Source organism: Mesoplodon mirus (assembly GCF_964341445.2).
Source record: "Mesoplodon mirus genome assembly, contig: HAP1_SCAFFOLD_4265, whole genome shotgun sequence".
Taxonomy (NCBI): Eukaryota; Metazoa; Chordata; class Mammalia; order Artiodactyla; family Ziphiidae; genus Mesoplodon; species Mesoplodon mirus.
The window spans coordinates 2,686-17,065 of record NW_028293715.1 but is presented as its reverse complement, the minus strand read 5'-3'; the positions used below and the strand labels follow the sequence as shown (position 1 = coordinate 17,065).

The following is a 14,380-nucleotide window of genomic DNA, read 5'->3' as shown; positions in this document are numbered from 1 at the left end:
ACGCAGACGTAGAAAACAGACTTGAGGACACAGGAGGGGAAGGGGAAGCTGGGACAAAGTGAGAGAGTAGCAAGGACATATATACACACCAAATGTAAAATGGATGGCTAGTGGGAAGCTGCTGCATAGCACAGGGAGATCAGCTAGGTGCTTTGTGACCACCTAGAGGGGTGAGATAGGGAGGGTGGGAGGGAGGCTCAAGAGGGAGGGGATATAGGGATATATGTAACCATATAGCTGATTCGCTGTTGCACAGCAGAAACTAACACACCGTTGTAAAGCAATTATACTCCAACAAAGATGTAAAAAAAAAAAAGGTATTAAGAGATCCCAAACCCTGTCCTCAGCAAGTTACATGTGGAGCCTTGGCTAGTACCAGTGTCCTTGCCTCTCACAGAATCTTTCCAATCAGCTACCTACACAGAATCCTTCTGTGTTCTCATAATACTCACTCCCTTCTATGAATCAGATTTTCTGATTAGAATCTGTCCTTACTATCTGGATGACCTTGAACACATTTTATAACCTCTCTCTGCCACCGCGTTTTCTACTGGAAGATGGGAATAAAACATCCTTCTCATACCAAGACTTAGCTCAATTCATGGAACATAATAATCATTTGATAAATATTGCAGCCATTCTTCTTTGTCATCCTTAAATTTATAACTCAGACAGTTATGGTAGATCAGAAAAACATTGCTGCACGTTTCTCTAATCAAGACTGCAGTCTATTTCATCAAGTCTTGAATCAAGTTGGGTTTGGGTCTTACTTTGACAAACAGAATGTGGTTAAAAGAACCCTGTGCCAGTTTTGGATAGCGGGTCTCAAACAGTGTTGCAGCTTCCATCTCCCCTCTTGAATGTTAGAAAGCAGATGTAGCCTATTAGAAGATGAGAGGTCACATGGAGGAAAACTGAGGCTCTGGGCAAACAGCCGGCACTGACCACCAGACATGTGAGAAGGCCATCCAGTGGCATGACAAGGATGGCTAGGGGAGTGGGAGTGGTCCTTCCTGTGGGGAGGAGAATTGTTCAGAATTTTCTGTGCACAGTGATAATAAAAAGTAGCATTATTATTATTTTTTCATTATACTATTCTCTTTATTTTTGAAAATTTCCATAATAAAATAAGTTTTTAAAAATGAGAGTTTTGTTTTGATACTGTTGTATTAAAAAACACTAAAGAATTTCCATTTTTAATGAAGACTTCCAGACTTCCAGAAAAATATAATTTTCTGATGGACCATTAACTGATACATTAAGTTAAATCTTACAAGTTACTTAGAAACTGACAAAGAAAAATAATTTTAAAAATATCGTACAAATTACTGAATGTTACTGTATCAATATAAGATCACTAAAAGCTGGAATTTTAAGCCAAAAGCAGACAACTTTGATAACCTTAACTTCAATTCGAGGTAAGGGTGTGGGCTCTGGAGTCAGCCAAATCTAGGTTTGTATCCCAGTTCTGCCCTTTTCTATCTATTAGATAAATGTTCTCTGACAAGCCATTTAAATTCTGTGAGCCTCAGTTTCTACATCTTTAAAATGGGGGTAATAAAATTTCTTCATCAATAAAACACTTAGCACAGGGCTTGCCACATAGTAAGTGCTCATTAAATAATTCAAATAATTCCACTATCCTATCTCTTCAATTCTAAATGCAGGGTTTCATACTCTAACATCTCTGAAATTAGGATGCATCTCATAATTGATGGCATATTATGGTTTAATTGGCAGTTTTTTCTTTAGTGGTATGTAACATAGTTGGTGCCTGCTACTAACAGGTAGCAGCCAAGATTCAATATAATATGGTATCAATCATGATAGAAGTAGGTTCCCAATTTCTGTTTTAAGATTTTTCTGAATATGCAACCAATTTGAAATTTAAAAAATTTTGAAGTATGAGCAAAATATTTTCAACACAGCACAAACAGAACGGTTTTGAGACAAATTATTATTATTATTATTATTATTTTAAATGGTTTATCAGGGCTTCCCTGGTGGCGCAGTGGTTGAGAGTCCGCCTGCCGATGCAGGGGACACGGGTTCGCGCCCCGGTCCGGGAAGATCCCACATGCCGCAGAGCGGCTGGGCCCGTGAGCCATGGCTGCTGAGCCTGCGCGTCCGGAGCCTGTGCTTCGCAACGGGAGAGGCCACAACAATGAGAGGCCCACATACCGCAAAAAAAAAAAAAAAAAGGTTTATCAATTCCATTTTTGTATAAAACACATGGGAGAAACCTAGCCAATCAACACACAGCTGTTGCCACATGAAAAGACAGTTTTATCAAACTTCGAGTCTAAGAACACACAAATGTTTCTTTCTCACGTCTACAGTAATTGTCCATGCTTTTCCACTTAACTGTTTTAAAAAGTCCACATATCCCCATTATTTCTTCTGTCCCAGTTACAGTACAATGACGGGGAGGAAGAGGGTTGGTTAGAACAACTCTCTAAGCAGTTTTCTGCTGTCTTTCCAATCAGAGACTTGTGGATGTGAGGGATCACACCACCCTCAGCTATGGTAGCCTTGATAAGAGAATCCAACTCTTCATCACCACGGATTGCAAGCTGCAAGTGGCGTGGAGTGATCCGCTTAACTTTGAGATCCTTGGAAGCATTACCTGCCAGCTCCAGCACGTCAGCAGTGAGGAACTCCAGAATTGCGGCACTGTACACTGCAGCAGTGGCACCGACCCTTCCGTGACCTGTGGTGCGAGTCTTCAAATGTCTGTGGTTACGGCCCACGGGAAACTGTAACCCAGCTCTCTGTGAGTGAGACACTGCCTTAGCCTTGGCCTTTCCACTGTCCTTTCCAGCTTTGCGTCCAGCCATGGTCTCGGCCGCTCCCGCCCTCGGTCCTGCTGAGCCGCCGCGGCCGCGGCCGCCGCCGCCGCCGGAGCATTATTATTAATTTAAAATTCTCTATAGTCAATTCACTGTTTAGAGCCTGCACCTGAGGTGCAGGTCTCTCACCAACCTCCACTTCGCTTACATGTGCCTAAGGGAAAAACCAAGACTCCCCACTCATCAACCAGAACCAATAGGCAGACTTGTGGCTGAGAACAGCTTGGACCTTTCAGCCCAGGTGACCTTCAGCTGACTGCAGCAGCATGGGTGAGCCCCTGGCAAAGCAGCAGAGAAAGCACCCAGCCAGCCCACAGAATCACGAGAAATAATAAACTGTTGCTTTTCTAAGCTGTGATTTGGGGGTATTCTTTTATGCTGCAGTTGATAATGGAAATAACAACAACAAAATCAATTTAAAGCGTCTGTCTGGATCACAGCTTGGCTCTAATCTCCTCCACCTTTTCCCCTGTGTAGATCCAGTTTAAATGTGAGGTAATAACTCTTCAGCATGCCCCTGCTTCACCCAGCACAGAAACTTAGACTCTGAGAATATGGGCATCTAAAATATGGACATTTTACATCTCACATTGTGGCTTCTTGCAGGAAGCAGGTGCCTTTTCACCAAGTGGGCATCATTAGACCAGAAAGGATATTTTTATTTGAGGGCCTGTCACTGTGAGAGGCGGGCTGATGTGCTGCTGACAGTAATACACCCCAACATCTTCAGCTTCTACGCCATGGATGGAGAGGGAGAAGTCAAAGCCAGAGCCACTTCCTTGGAACCTGGACGGGGTTCCTGAGGCCCGGGCAGAAGCTCCAAAGATGAGCAGCCTGGGAGCCTCCTTGGGTTTCTGTTGGTACCAGGCCATGGACGTACCTACCTCCACGCTGCTTTTACATGTTATGGAGACAAAGCTTCCTTGAGATGCTGCCAGGGTCTCTGGAGACTGGGTCAGTGTGATCTGTCCCCAGCAGCCTGTAAGGACACCCCACCAAGGCAAAACAAAGTGTTACTTTTCTCAAAGACTCAGAATCCACATCGAAGTGGCTATTGATAAGTCCTCAGGACAAGGGCAAGCTGTGAAAAGTGACAGAACATGGGACAGTCCCATCCTGGGGGCCTGAGGGCTGAGTCCATTCATTCTGGTCTAAATGGGTCCCCGGTGCACCTCTAAGGAGAGGGTGGACATGGGGTGGGGGCATGGTCAGAGGGCTCCATCGTCCTCAGGGGAAGAGGACAGGTTCAAGGTTCTTTGTGCCTCTGCCTCAGTGTCAGCCTTGGACTCTGCCTTGGATGCTAATGAGAATTAAGTCAAAACAACTCTACATATCGCATTGTAATTTCTAAAGCCCCTAGGAGCACATGATCTCTTTGTCAAGGGCTAAAGTTCTAGCTCAGAATCTGCAGTGGGAAACATGCTTACCCTGAAAACCCATCACCAGGAGACAAAGGAGCTGGGTCTGGGAGCTCATCTTGGAGTGTCCCTGGAATCCGTTGCTTCTGTACCAAAGGGCGGGAGATAGTACTGCTTTGGACTTGAGGCTGAGCCCTGGGACTAAATAAACACAGGCTTCCTTGGAGTTGATTTGCATGTCTGATGGCCTGACCAGAGCTCTTCTCTAGAGCCCTCTAAGGGCAGCAGGCTTACTGCATCTACAGCTGCAGGAGGACTTGGAGGTGAGGGAGGTGCCTCTGGTCCCAAAGACTCTTAGGCTGGACTGAGCGGTACCAGTGAGGCTGCCCCCTTCACAGGCTCCTCTGCAGAGGCTTGGACAGAGGTCACTCCAGAGCCAGCCAGATGCCTGCGGAGTGGTCACTCAAGGCTCTATTCTTACAGAGATGGGGGCTTGTTTTACTTTCTGCTCTAACCAGTTTCCAAATTTACCCTTGATTGAAGACCAAACCAGCCAATCAAGATATCACAGGAAAGCCAAGTCAGCCAGCCTTCATCACAGAGAAGGTATTTCCAAATATACACAACCACTACCAACAAAGACTGGCAATTAAAATTAAGTTGTTGCTGAAGGAAAAAGTTAATGTGGGAAGCCACATACTGGCAGAGAGAATATGGGTATATGTTGCTGACCTAACAATGCAGTAGCCTGTCCAGCCCGCGTCTCCAGAGAAAGGATGATGTTCTGCTGCCCTCAGAGACCACAGTGGGGCCCTTGGGTTCTTTCCCGTGTGTTGTAAGTTGGGGAGTCTCAGGGTCTCAGATCAAGTCCTCTGTATTATTTTCAGGTCTTTGGGACAAGTTTGTAGCTCTGGGGTTCTCATGGACAGGACTGAGTGATGATTACGGGAGTGAGATTTGTGAGGACCTCCTGGAATGTCAGGAATCTCCTTTAGTCTTCTGGCACCTTCATGGAGCATGCCTGCCTTTCTGGTTTAGTCTGGTCCCCTTCTTTCTTTCTGTGGGTCTATCTGTCTGTTGACAACCTTCCTTAGGAGGACCCTGTCAGTCACCATAAGGGGTGAACCGAACACAGCAGGGAAATGAGGTGGTAGGCAGTTCCCCAGGGACAGGGCGCAGTCCTCTGGTCACTCTGACTGTTTAGACTTTAGAACTACATGTTCCCAGAGAACATGAGACCTGGGCAAACAAGCAGGCTGAACAATCCCATTACTGCTGCACGTAGAATCCTCAGGAATTTAAGGAAGCATTTTGAACTGGAATATTCTTTCCTCACTGTAGGTAGGGACTTCTGCTGATTCTACAAAAGCATCTTTAATGACCAAAGAAAGGAATCAGCCGGTTGAGATTGATTTTAAGGGAAAAAATGAGCCTGGGGTCTGAGAGTGGGAGGAGTTCTGTGTGGCCCTGTGTGGTCATGGAGGTGACAGCTCACTGATGTCACCCTGACCTCCATGGAATAGTCCATGCAAGTGCCAGAGCCTTGGAGCAGAGAGGGCCAGCATCAGGCTGCAGACAGATTCAGTGGCCTTCTCTGCGGCAGACCTGCTAGCGGTCAGCAGAAAATCAGCTCCATACCCAACCCTGTTGATCCTGTTGGGGCAGGACCAGGACCTGAGTGCTGTGTTATGTGTGACGGAAGCAACCTCACTGCTCTGCAGGAAAATGGGACGAGCTCTGTGGGAGACAGGAGCAGAGGGCGCAGGCTGGGTTTGCACAAGTGAAAACCTGGTGAAAACTCCTCATTGATCACGCCATTCTTACAAGTTTAACTGTTTTAGATGCCACATATAAGTGATATCATCTAGTACTTGTCTTTCTCTTTTTGGCTTACCTCATTGAGCATAACGTGCTCGAGGTGTATCCATGTTGTTGCAAATGGCAGGTTTTCCTCCTTTCACACCTCCTTTTATATATTATATATATAATATATAAAATGGAATATATTATATATAAAATGGAATATATATATATATATATATATATATACTGCATTTTTTAATTAAAAAATTTCCCTTCCTTGATTCCCACCCCCCGCCATGGTCATTGCCCATGTGAGAGATGGCATGCCCACTGGAAACACAGATTCTCAACCATTTAAATTTTGGAACTCCTCAGCATCCAAAGTTGAGTCAGCCTTTCCCTAAAGTAGGTCATAGTCTAGAAAACAGAGACATCAGAAAAAGAACTCAGTCTGACCCTCGAGGGTGCTGAGGTTCTTGGAAAGAAGGCTAGGGCCTCCCTCTACTTTGCTTCCTTGCAAGAGTGAAGAATATTTCTGTGATGCCCTAGGGAAGGGATATCCCTAAAGTGAGACTTCATAACAGCAGTGAGACGCTGCCCCAACCACTTTCTGGGGAAAAGAAATACTCTTCCCCATCTTATACCCATGAAAATCCTTTTTCCTCTGTAAAAACTTTCCTCATGCAGTGTCTCTTTTGTGCAGTGTTCCACTACAGTCCCTTTTGTCTTTACCCATAACCACAGCCTAAATCAGTTATGCTGTAATCATTTGTATATCTAAGGGATCATCTTCCCCAAAAGGCAGTGTCTTCCTTGAAAGCAAGGGCTAAAGTTTTCAGTATTTTTATCTATAGGACCTATCAAATGTCAATAGCCCCAGCCTGAGTGAACAAGGACTCACCAGCAGGGGTAAACCAGAGATAATCCAGGATAATTTCCCTGTTTTAAGATCCTCATGTATCTCTTTATCCCATAGTCTTAGTTTATCTCTCCCCCACCCCTTTCCCCTTTGGTAACCATTAGTTTGTTTTCTATTTCTGTGAGTCTGTTTCTGTTTTGCAAATTTCATTTGTGTTATTTTTTAGATTCCACATACAAGTGGCATCATATAACATTTGTACTTCTCTGACTTACTTCATTTAGTATTATAATCTCTAGGTCCATGCGTGTTGCTACAAATGGCAATATTTTGTTCTTTTTCATGACTGAGTAATATTCCTTCATCTATATCTATATCTATATCTATCTATCTATATATATCTCACATCATCTTTATCCATTCATCTGTTGATAGACACTTAGGATGCTTCCATGTCTTGGCTATTATAAATAGTGCTGCAGTGAACATTGGGGTGCATGTATCTTTTCAAATTAGAGTTTTCGTCTTTTCTGGATATATGCCCAGGAGTGTGATTGCTGGATCATATGGTAACTGTATTTTTTATTTTAAGGAACTTTATACTATTTTCCATACTGGTTGCACCAATTTACATTCCCATTGACAGTGTAGGAGGGCTCCCTTTTCTCCACACCCCCTCCAGAAGTTATTATTTGTAGACTTTTTTTAAAACACCTTATTGGAGTATAATTGCTTTACAATGGTGTGTTAGTTTCTGCTTTATAACAAAGTGAATCAGTTATACATATACATATCCCCATATCTCTACCCTCTTGCATCTCCCTCCCTCCCACCCTCCCTATCCCACCCGTCTAGGTGGTCACAAAGCACCGAGCTGATGTCCCTGTGTTATGTGGCTGCTTCCCACTAGCTATCTAATTTACGTTTGGTAGTGTATATATGTCCATGCCACTCTGTCACTTTGTTCCAGCTTACCCTTCCCCCTCCCCATATTCTCAAGTCCATTCTCTAGTAGGTCTGCGTCTTTATTCCCGTCTTGCCCCTAGGTTCTTCATGACTATTTTTTTTTTGTTTTTTAGATTCCATATATATGTGATAGCATATGGTATTTGTTTTTCTCTTTCTGACTTACTTCACTCTGAATGACATACTCTAGGCCCATCCACCTCACTACAAATAACTAAATTTCGTTTCTTTTTATGGCTGAGTAATATTCCATTGTATATATGTGCCACATCTCCTTTATCGATTCATCTGTTGATGGACACTTAGGTTGCCTCCATGTTCTGGCTATTGTAAATAGAGCTGCAATGAACATTGTGGTAAATGACTCTTTGAATTATGGCTTTTTGAGGGTATATGCCCAATAGTGGGATTGCTTGGTTGTATGGTAGTTCTATTTTTAGTATTTTAAGGAACCTCCATACTGTTCTCCATAGTGGCTATATCAATTTACATTCCCAACAGTGCAAGAGGAGGGTTCCCTTTTCTCCACACTCTCTCCAGCATTTATTGTTTGTAGATTTTTTGATCATGGCCATTCTAACTGGTGTGAGATGATATCTCATTGTAGTTTTGATTTGCATTTCTCTAACGATTAATGATGTTGAGCATTCTTTCATGTGTTTGTTGGCAATCTGTATATTTTCCTTGTAGAAATGTCTATTTAGGTCTTCTGCCCATTTTTGGATTGGGTTGTTTGTTTTTTTGATATTGAGCTGCATGAGATGCTTGTAAATTTTGGAGATTAATCCTTTGTCAGTTGCTTCATTTGAAAATATTTTCTCCCATTCTGAGGGTTGTCTTTTCGTCTTGTTTATGGTTTCTTTTGCTGTGTGTGTATGATCCTTTTAATGTGCTGTTGGATTCTGTTTGCTAGTATTTTGTTGAGGATTTTTGCATCTATGTTCATCAGTGATATTGGCCTGTAGTTTTCTTTCTTTGTGACATCTTTGTCTGGTTTTGGTATCAGGGTGATGGTGGCCTCGTAGAATGAGTTTGGGAGTGTTCCTCCCTCTGCTATATTTTGGAAGAGTTTGAGAAGGATAGGTGTTAACTCTTCTCTAAATGTTTGATAGAATTCGCCTATGAAGCCATCTGGTCCTGCACTTTTGTTTGTTGGAAGATTTTTAATCACACTTTCAATTTCAGCACTTGTGATTGGTCTGGTTATATTTTCTATTTCTTCCTGGTTCAGTCTCAGAAGGTTGTGCATTTCTAAGAATTTGTCCATTTCTTCCAGGTTGTCCATTTTATTGGCATATAGTTGCTTGTAATAATCTCTCATGATCCTTTGTATTTCTGCAGTGTCAGTTGTTACTTCCCCTTTTTCATTTCTAATTCTATTGATTTGTCTTCTCCCTTTTTTTCTTGATGAGTCTGGCTAATGGTTTATCAATTTTGTTTATCTTCTCAAGAACCAGATTTTAGTTTTATTGATGTTTGCTATTGTTTCCTTCATTTCTTTTTCATTTACTTCTGATCTTTATGATTATTTACTTCTGCTAACTTTGGGTTTTTTTGGTTCTTCTTTCTCAAATTGCTTTCAGTGTAAGATTAGGTTGTTTATTGAGATGTTTCTTCTTTCTTAAGGTAGGATTGTGTTGCTATAAACTTCCCTCTTAGAACTGCTTTTGCTGCATCCCATAGGTTTTGGGTCATCGTATTTTCATTGTCATTTGTTTCTAGGTATTTTTTGATTTCCTCTTTGATTTCTTCCGTGATCTCTTGGTTATTAAATAGTGTATTGTTTAGCCTCCATGCATTTGTATTTTTACAGAATTTTTCCTGTAATTGATATCTAGACTCATAGTGTTGTGGTTGGAAAAGATACTTGATACGATTTCAATTTTCTAAAATTTACCAAGGCTTGATTGGTGATGCAAGATATGATCTATCCTGGAGAATGTTCCATGAGCACTTGAGAAGAAAGTGTATTCTGTTGTTTTTGGATGGAATGTCCTATAAATATTAAGTCCATCTTGTTTAATGTATCATTTAAAGCTTGTGTTTCCTTATTTACTTTCATTTTGGATGATCTGTCCATTGGTGAAAGTGGGGTGTTAAAGTCCCCTACTATGATTGTGTTACTGTTGATTTCCCCTTTAATGGCTGTTAGTATTTGCCTTATGTATTGAGGTGCTCCTATGTTGGGTGCATAAATATTTACAATGGTTATATATTTTTCTTGGATTGATCCTTTGATCATTATGTAGTGTCCTTCTTTGTGTCTTGTAATAGTCTTTGTTTTAAAATCTATTTTGCCTGATATGAGAATTGCTACTCCAGCTTTCTTTTCATTTCCATTTGCATGGAATACCTTTTTCCATACCCTCACTTTCAGTCTGTATGTGTCCCTAGGTCTGAAGTGGGTCTCTTGTAGACAGTCTATATACGGGTCTGATTTTTGTATCCATTCAGCCAGTCTATGTCTTTTGGGTGGAGCATTTAGTCCATTTACATTTAAGGTAATTATCAATATGTATGTATGTTCCTATTACCATTTTCTTAATTGTTTCGAGTTTGTTATTGTAGGTCTTTTCCTTCTCTTGTGTTTCCTGCCTAGAGAAGTTTCTTTAGCATTTGTTGTAAAGCTGGTTTGGTGGTGCTGAATTCTCTTAGCTTTTGCTTGTCTGTAAACGTTTTAATTTCTCCGTCAAATCTGAATGAGACCCTTGCTGGGTAGAGTAATCCTGGTTGTAGCTTTTTCCCCTTCATCACTTTAAATATGTCCTGCCACTCCCTCTGGCTTGCAGAGTTTCTGCTGAAAGATCAGCTGTTAACCTTATGGGCATTCCCTTGTGTGTTATTTGTTGTTTTTCCCTCGCTGCTTTTAATATTTTTTCTTTGTAGTTATTTTTTGATAGTTTGATTAATATGTGTCTTGTCGTGTTTCTCCTTGGATTTATCCTGTGTGGGACTCTCTGTGCTTCCTGGACTTGATTAACTGTTTCCTTTCCCATATTAGGGAAGTTTTCAACTATAATCCCTTCAAATATTTTCAGTCCCTTTCTTTTTCTCTTCTTCTTCTGGGACCCCTATAATTCGAATGGTGGTGCATTTAATGTTGTCCCAGAGATCTCTGAGACTGTTCTCAGTTCTTTTCATTCTTTTTTCTTTATTCTGCTCTGCAGTAGTTATTTCCACTATTTTATCTCCAGGTCACTTATCCGTTCTTCTGCTTCATTATTCTGCTATTGATCCCTTCTAGAGTATTTTTAATTTCATTTATTGTGTTGTTCATCTCTGTTTGTTTGCTCTTTAGTTCTTCTAGGTCCTTGTTAAACGTTTCTTGTATTTTCTCCATTCTATTTCCAAGATTTTGGATCATCTTTACTATTGTTATTCTGAATTCTTTTTCAGGTAGACTGCCTATTTCCTCTTCATTTGTTAGGTCTGGTGGGTTTTTATCTTGCTCCTTCATCTGCTGTGTGTCTCTCTGTCTTCTCATTTTGCTTATCTTACTGTGTTTGGGGTCTCCTTTTCACAGGCTGCAGGTTCATAGTTCCTGTTGTTTTTGGTGTCTGCCCCCAGTGGCTAAGGTTGGTTCAGTGGGTTGTGTAGGCTTCCTGGTGGAGGGGACTAGTGCCTGTGTTCTAGTGGATGAGGCTGGATCTTGTCTTTTTGGTGGGCCGGTCCACGTCTGGTGGTGTGTTTGGGGGTGTCTGTGGCCTTATTATGATTTTAGGCAGCCTCTCTGCTAATGGGTGGGGTTGTGTTCCTGTCTTGCTAGTTGTTTGGCATAGGGTGTCCAGCACTGTAGCTTGATGGTCGTTGAGTGAAGCTGGGTGTTGGTGTTGAGATGGAGATCTCTGCCAGATTTTCGCCGTTTGATATTACGTGGAGCTGGGAGATCTCTTGTGAACCAATGTCCTGAAGTTGGCTCTCCCACCTCAGAGGCACAGCCCTGACTCCTGGCTGGAGCACCAACAGCCTGTCATCCACATGGCTCAGAATAAAATGGAGAAAAAAAAGAAACAGGAAAGAAGAAGATAAAATAAAATAAAGTTATTAAAATAAAAAATAATTATTAGAAACAATTTAAAAAAGCAATAGAAGAAAAAAGAAAAAAAGAAAGAAAGAAGGAAGAGAGCAACCAAACCAAAAAACAAATCCACCAATGATCTCCCAAAGTCCACCTCCTCAATTTGGGATGATTCGTTGTCTATTCAGGTATTCCACAGATGCAGGTACATCAAGTTAATTGTGGAGATTTAATCCGCTTATCCTGAGGCTGCTGGGAGAGATTTCCCTTTCTCTTCTTTGTTCGCACAGCTCCCAGGGTTCAGCTTTGGATTTGGCCCTGCCTCTGCGTATAGGTCGCCTGAGGGCGTCTGTTCTTCGCTCAGACAGGACAGGGTTAAAGGAGCCGCTGATCCGGGGACTCTGGCTTACTCAGGCCGGAGGGAGGGAGGGGTACGGATGTGGGGCGAGCGTGCGGCGGCAGAAGGTGCCATGACGTTGCACCAGCCTGAGGCCGCCGTGCGCTCTCCTGGGTAAGCTGTCCCTGGATCACGGGACCCTGGCAGTGGCGGGCTGCACAGGCTCCCGGGAGGGGAGGTGTGGATAGTGACCTGTGCTCGCACACAGGCTTCTTGGTGGCGGCAGCAGCAGCCTTAGCGTCTCATGCCCGTCTCTGGGGTCCGCGCTTTTAGCTGCGGCTCGCGCCCGTCTCTGGAGCTCCTTTAAGCAGCGCTCTTAATCCCCTCTCCTCGCGCACCAGGAAACAAAAAGGTAAGAAAGAGTCTCTTGCCCCTTCAGGCTGTGTTGAGGCAGCCAGTCCTCTCCCTGCGATCGACCGAAGTCCGAGCCTCAGCTCCCAGCCCTACCCACCCCGGCGGGTGAGCAGAGAAGCCTCTAGGGCTGGTGAGTGCTGGTCGGCACCGCTCCTCTGTGCGGGAATCTCTCTGTTTTGCCCGCCGCACCCCTGTGGCTGCGCTCTCCTCCGTGGCTCTGAAGCTTTCCCCCTCCGCCACCCGCAGTCTTCACCCGCGAAGGGGCTTCCTAGTGTGTGGAAACCTTTCCTCCTTCACGGCTCCCTCCCACTGGTGCAGGTCCCGTGCCTATTCTTTTGTCTCTGTTTATTCTTTTTTCTACCTTCTATTCTTTTTTCTACGCCCTACCCAGGTACGTGGGGAGTGTCTTGCCTTTTGGGAGGTCTGAGGTCTTCTGCCAGCACTCAGTAGCTGTTCTGTAGGAGTTGTTCCACATGTAGATGTATTTGTGATGTATTTGTGGGGTGGGAGGTGATCTCCACGTCTTACTCTTCCACCATCTTGAAGCTCCTTCCTATTTGTAGACATTTTGATGATGACCAGTTTGACTGGTATGAGGTGATATCTCTTTGTAGTTTTGATTTGTATTTCTCTAATAATTAGCAATGTTGAGCATCTTATCATGTGCCTGTTGGCCATTTGTGTGTCTTCTTTGGAGAACTGTCTATTCTGCCAGTTTTTTGATTGCATTGTCAGTTTTTTGACATTGAGTTGTATGAACTTTTGTATATTTGGAAATTAAGCCCTTGTTGGTCACATCATTTGTAAATATTTTCTCCCAGTCTGTAGGTAGTGTTTTCATTTTGTTTATGGTTTCCTTTCTGTGCAAAAGTTGTAAGTTTGGTTAGGTCCCAGTTGTTTACTTTTGCTTTTATTTCTTTTGTCTTGAGAGACTAATCTGAAAAAATACTGCTACAATTTACATCAGAGAATGTTTTCCTTATATTCTCTTCTAGGAGTTTTATGGTGCCATGTCTTATATTTAGGGCTTTAAGTCATTTTGAATTTATTTTTGTGTGTTTTGTGAGGGAGTGTTCTAACTTCATTGGTTTAGATGAGCTGTCCAACTTTCCCAACACCACTTGCTGAGCAAACTGTCTTTTCTCCATTGAATATTCTTGCTTCCTTTGCTGAAGATTAATTGACAGTAGGTGTGTGGGGTTTTTTCCTGAGCTCTCTAGTCTGTTCCATTGGTCTGTTTTTGTGCCAATACTATGCTGTTTTGATTACTGTAACTTTGTACTATTGTCTGAAGTCTGGGAGGGTTATGCCTCCAGCTAGGTTCTTTTTCCTCAGGATTACTTTGTAATTTTGGTGTTTTGTGGTTCCATATAAATTTTAGGATTATTTGTTCTAGTTCTGTGAAAAATGTCATGGGTAATTTGATAGAGATTGCATTAAATCTGTAGACTGCTTTGGGTGGTATGGCCATTTTAACAATGTCAATTCTTCCAATCCAAGAGCATGGGATATCTTTCTATTTCTTTGAATCATCTTCAATTTCTTTTACCTATGTTTTATATTCTCAGCATATATAAACATTTTAAGTTATAGGAAATAAAGTTTATTTTGCCAGAGACTCTTAAATCAAATTAAAGTTACATACATTTGTAACATAAATCAACATCCTCAAATTGGTATAAGTGTGACACATTTCTTGTTTTCCCTTATTTTGCTAAATTACCATAACCTAAATTGCATTATAAAATTGATTTTATATGTATATTTTTAACATCT

The 14,380-nt window shown here is 42.3% G+C and overlaps 1 protein-coding gene and 1 gene segment (V, D, J or C); both read right to left on the bottom strand.

Moving 5' to 3' along the window:
- Positions 1–2,041: 2,041 nt before the first annotated feature.
- Positions 2,042–2,853, bottom strand: LOC309798571 (histone H2A.V-like). Its single transcript, XM_082646701.1, has one exon. It carries the CDS (start codon positions 2,835–2,837, stop codon positions 2,370–2,372), a length of 468 nt encoding a protein of 155 aa, XP_082502827.1. The 5' UTR covers positions 2,838–2,853; the 3' UTR covers positions 2,042–2,369.
- A 634-nt stretch (positions 2,854–3,487) lies between these two features.
- On the bottom strand, positions 3,488–4,325 carry LOC309798572 (immunoglobulin kappa variable 3-15-like). The segment is given in 2 exons: positions 4,277–4,325; positions 3,488–3,828 (listed from the first exon to the last, which is right to left on the bottom strand).
- Positions 4,326–14,380: the final 10,055 nt, after the last annotated feature.

What these genes read in the sequence shown, in the direction of transcription:
- LOC309798571 (XM_082646701.1), bottom strand. Translation starts at nt 2,837, where the DNA reads ATGGCTGGACGCAAAGCTGGAAAGGACAGTGGAAAGGCCAAGGCTAAG.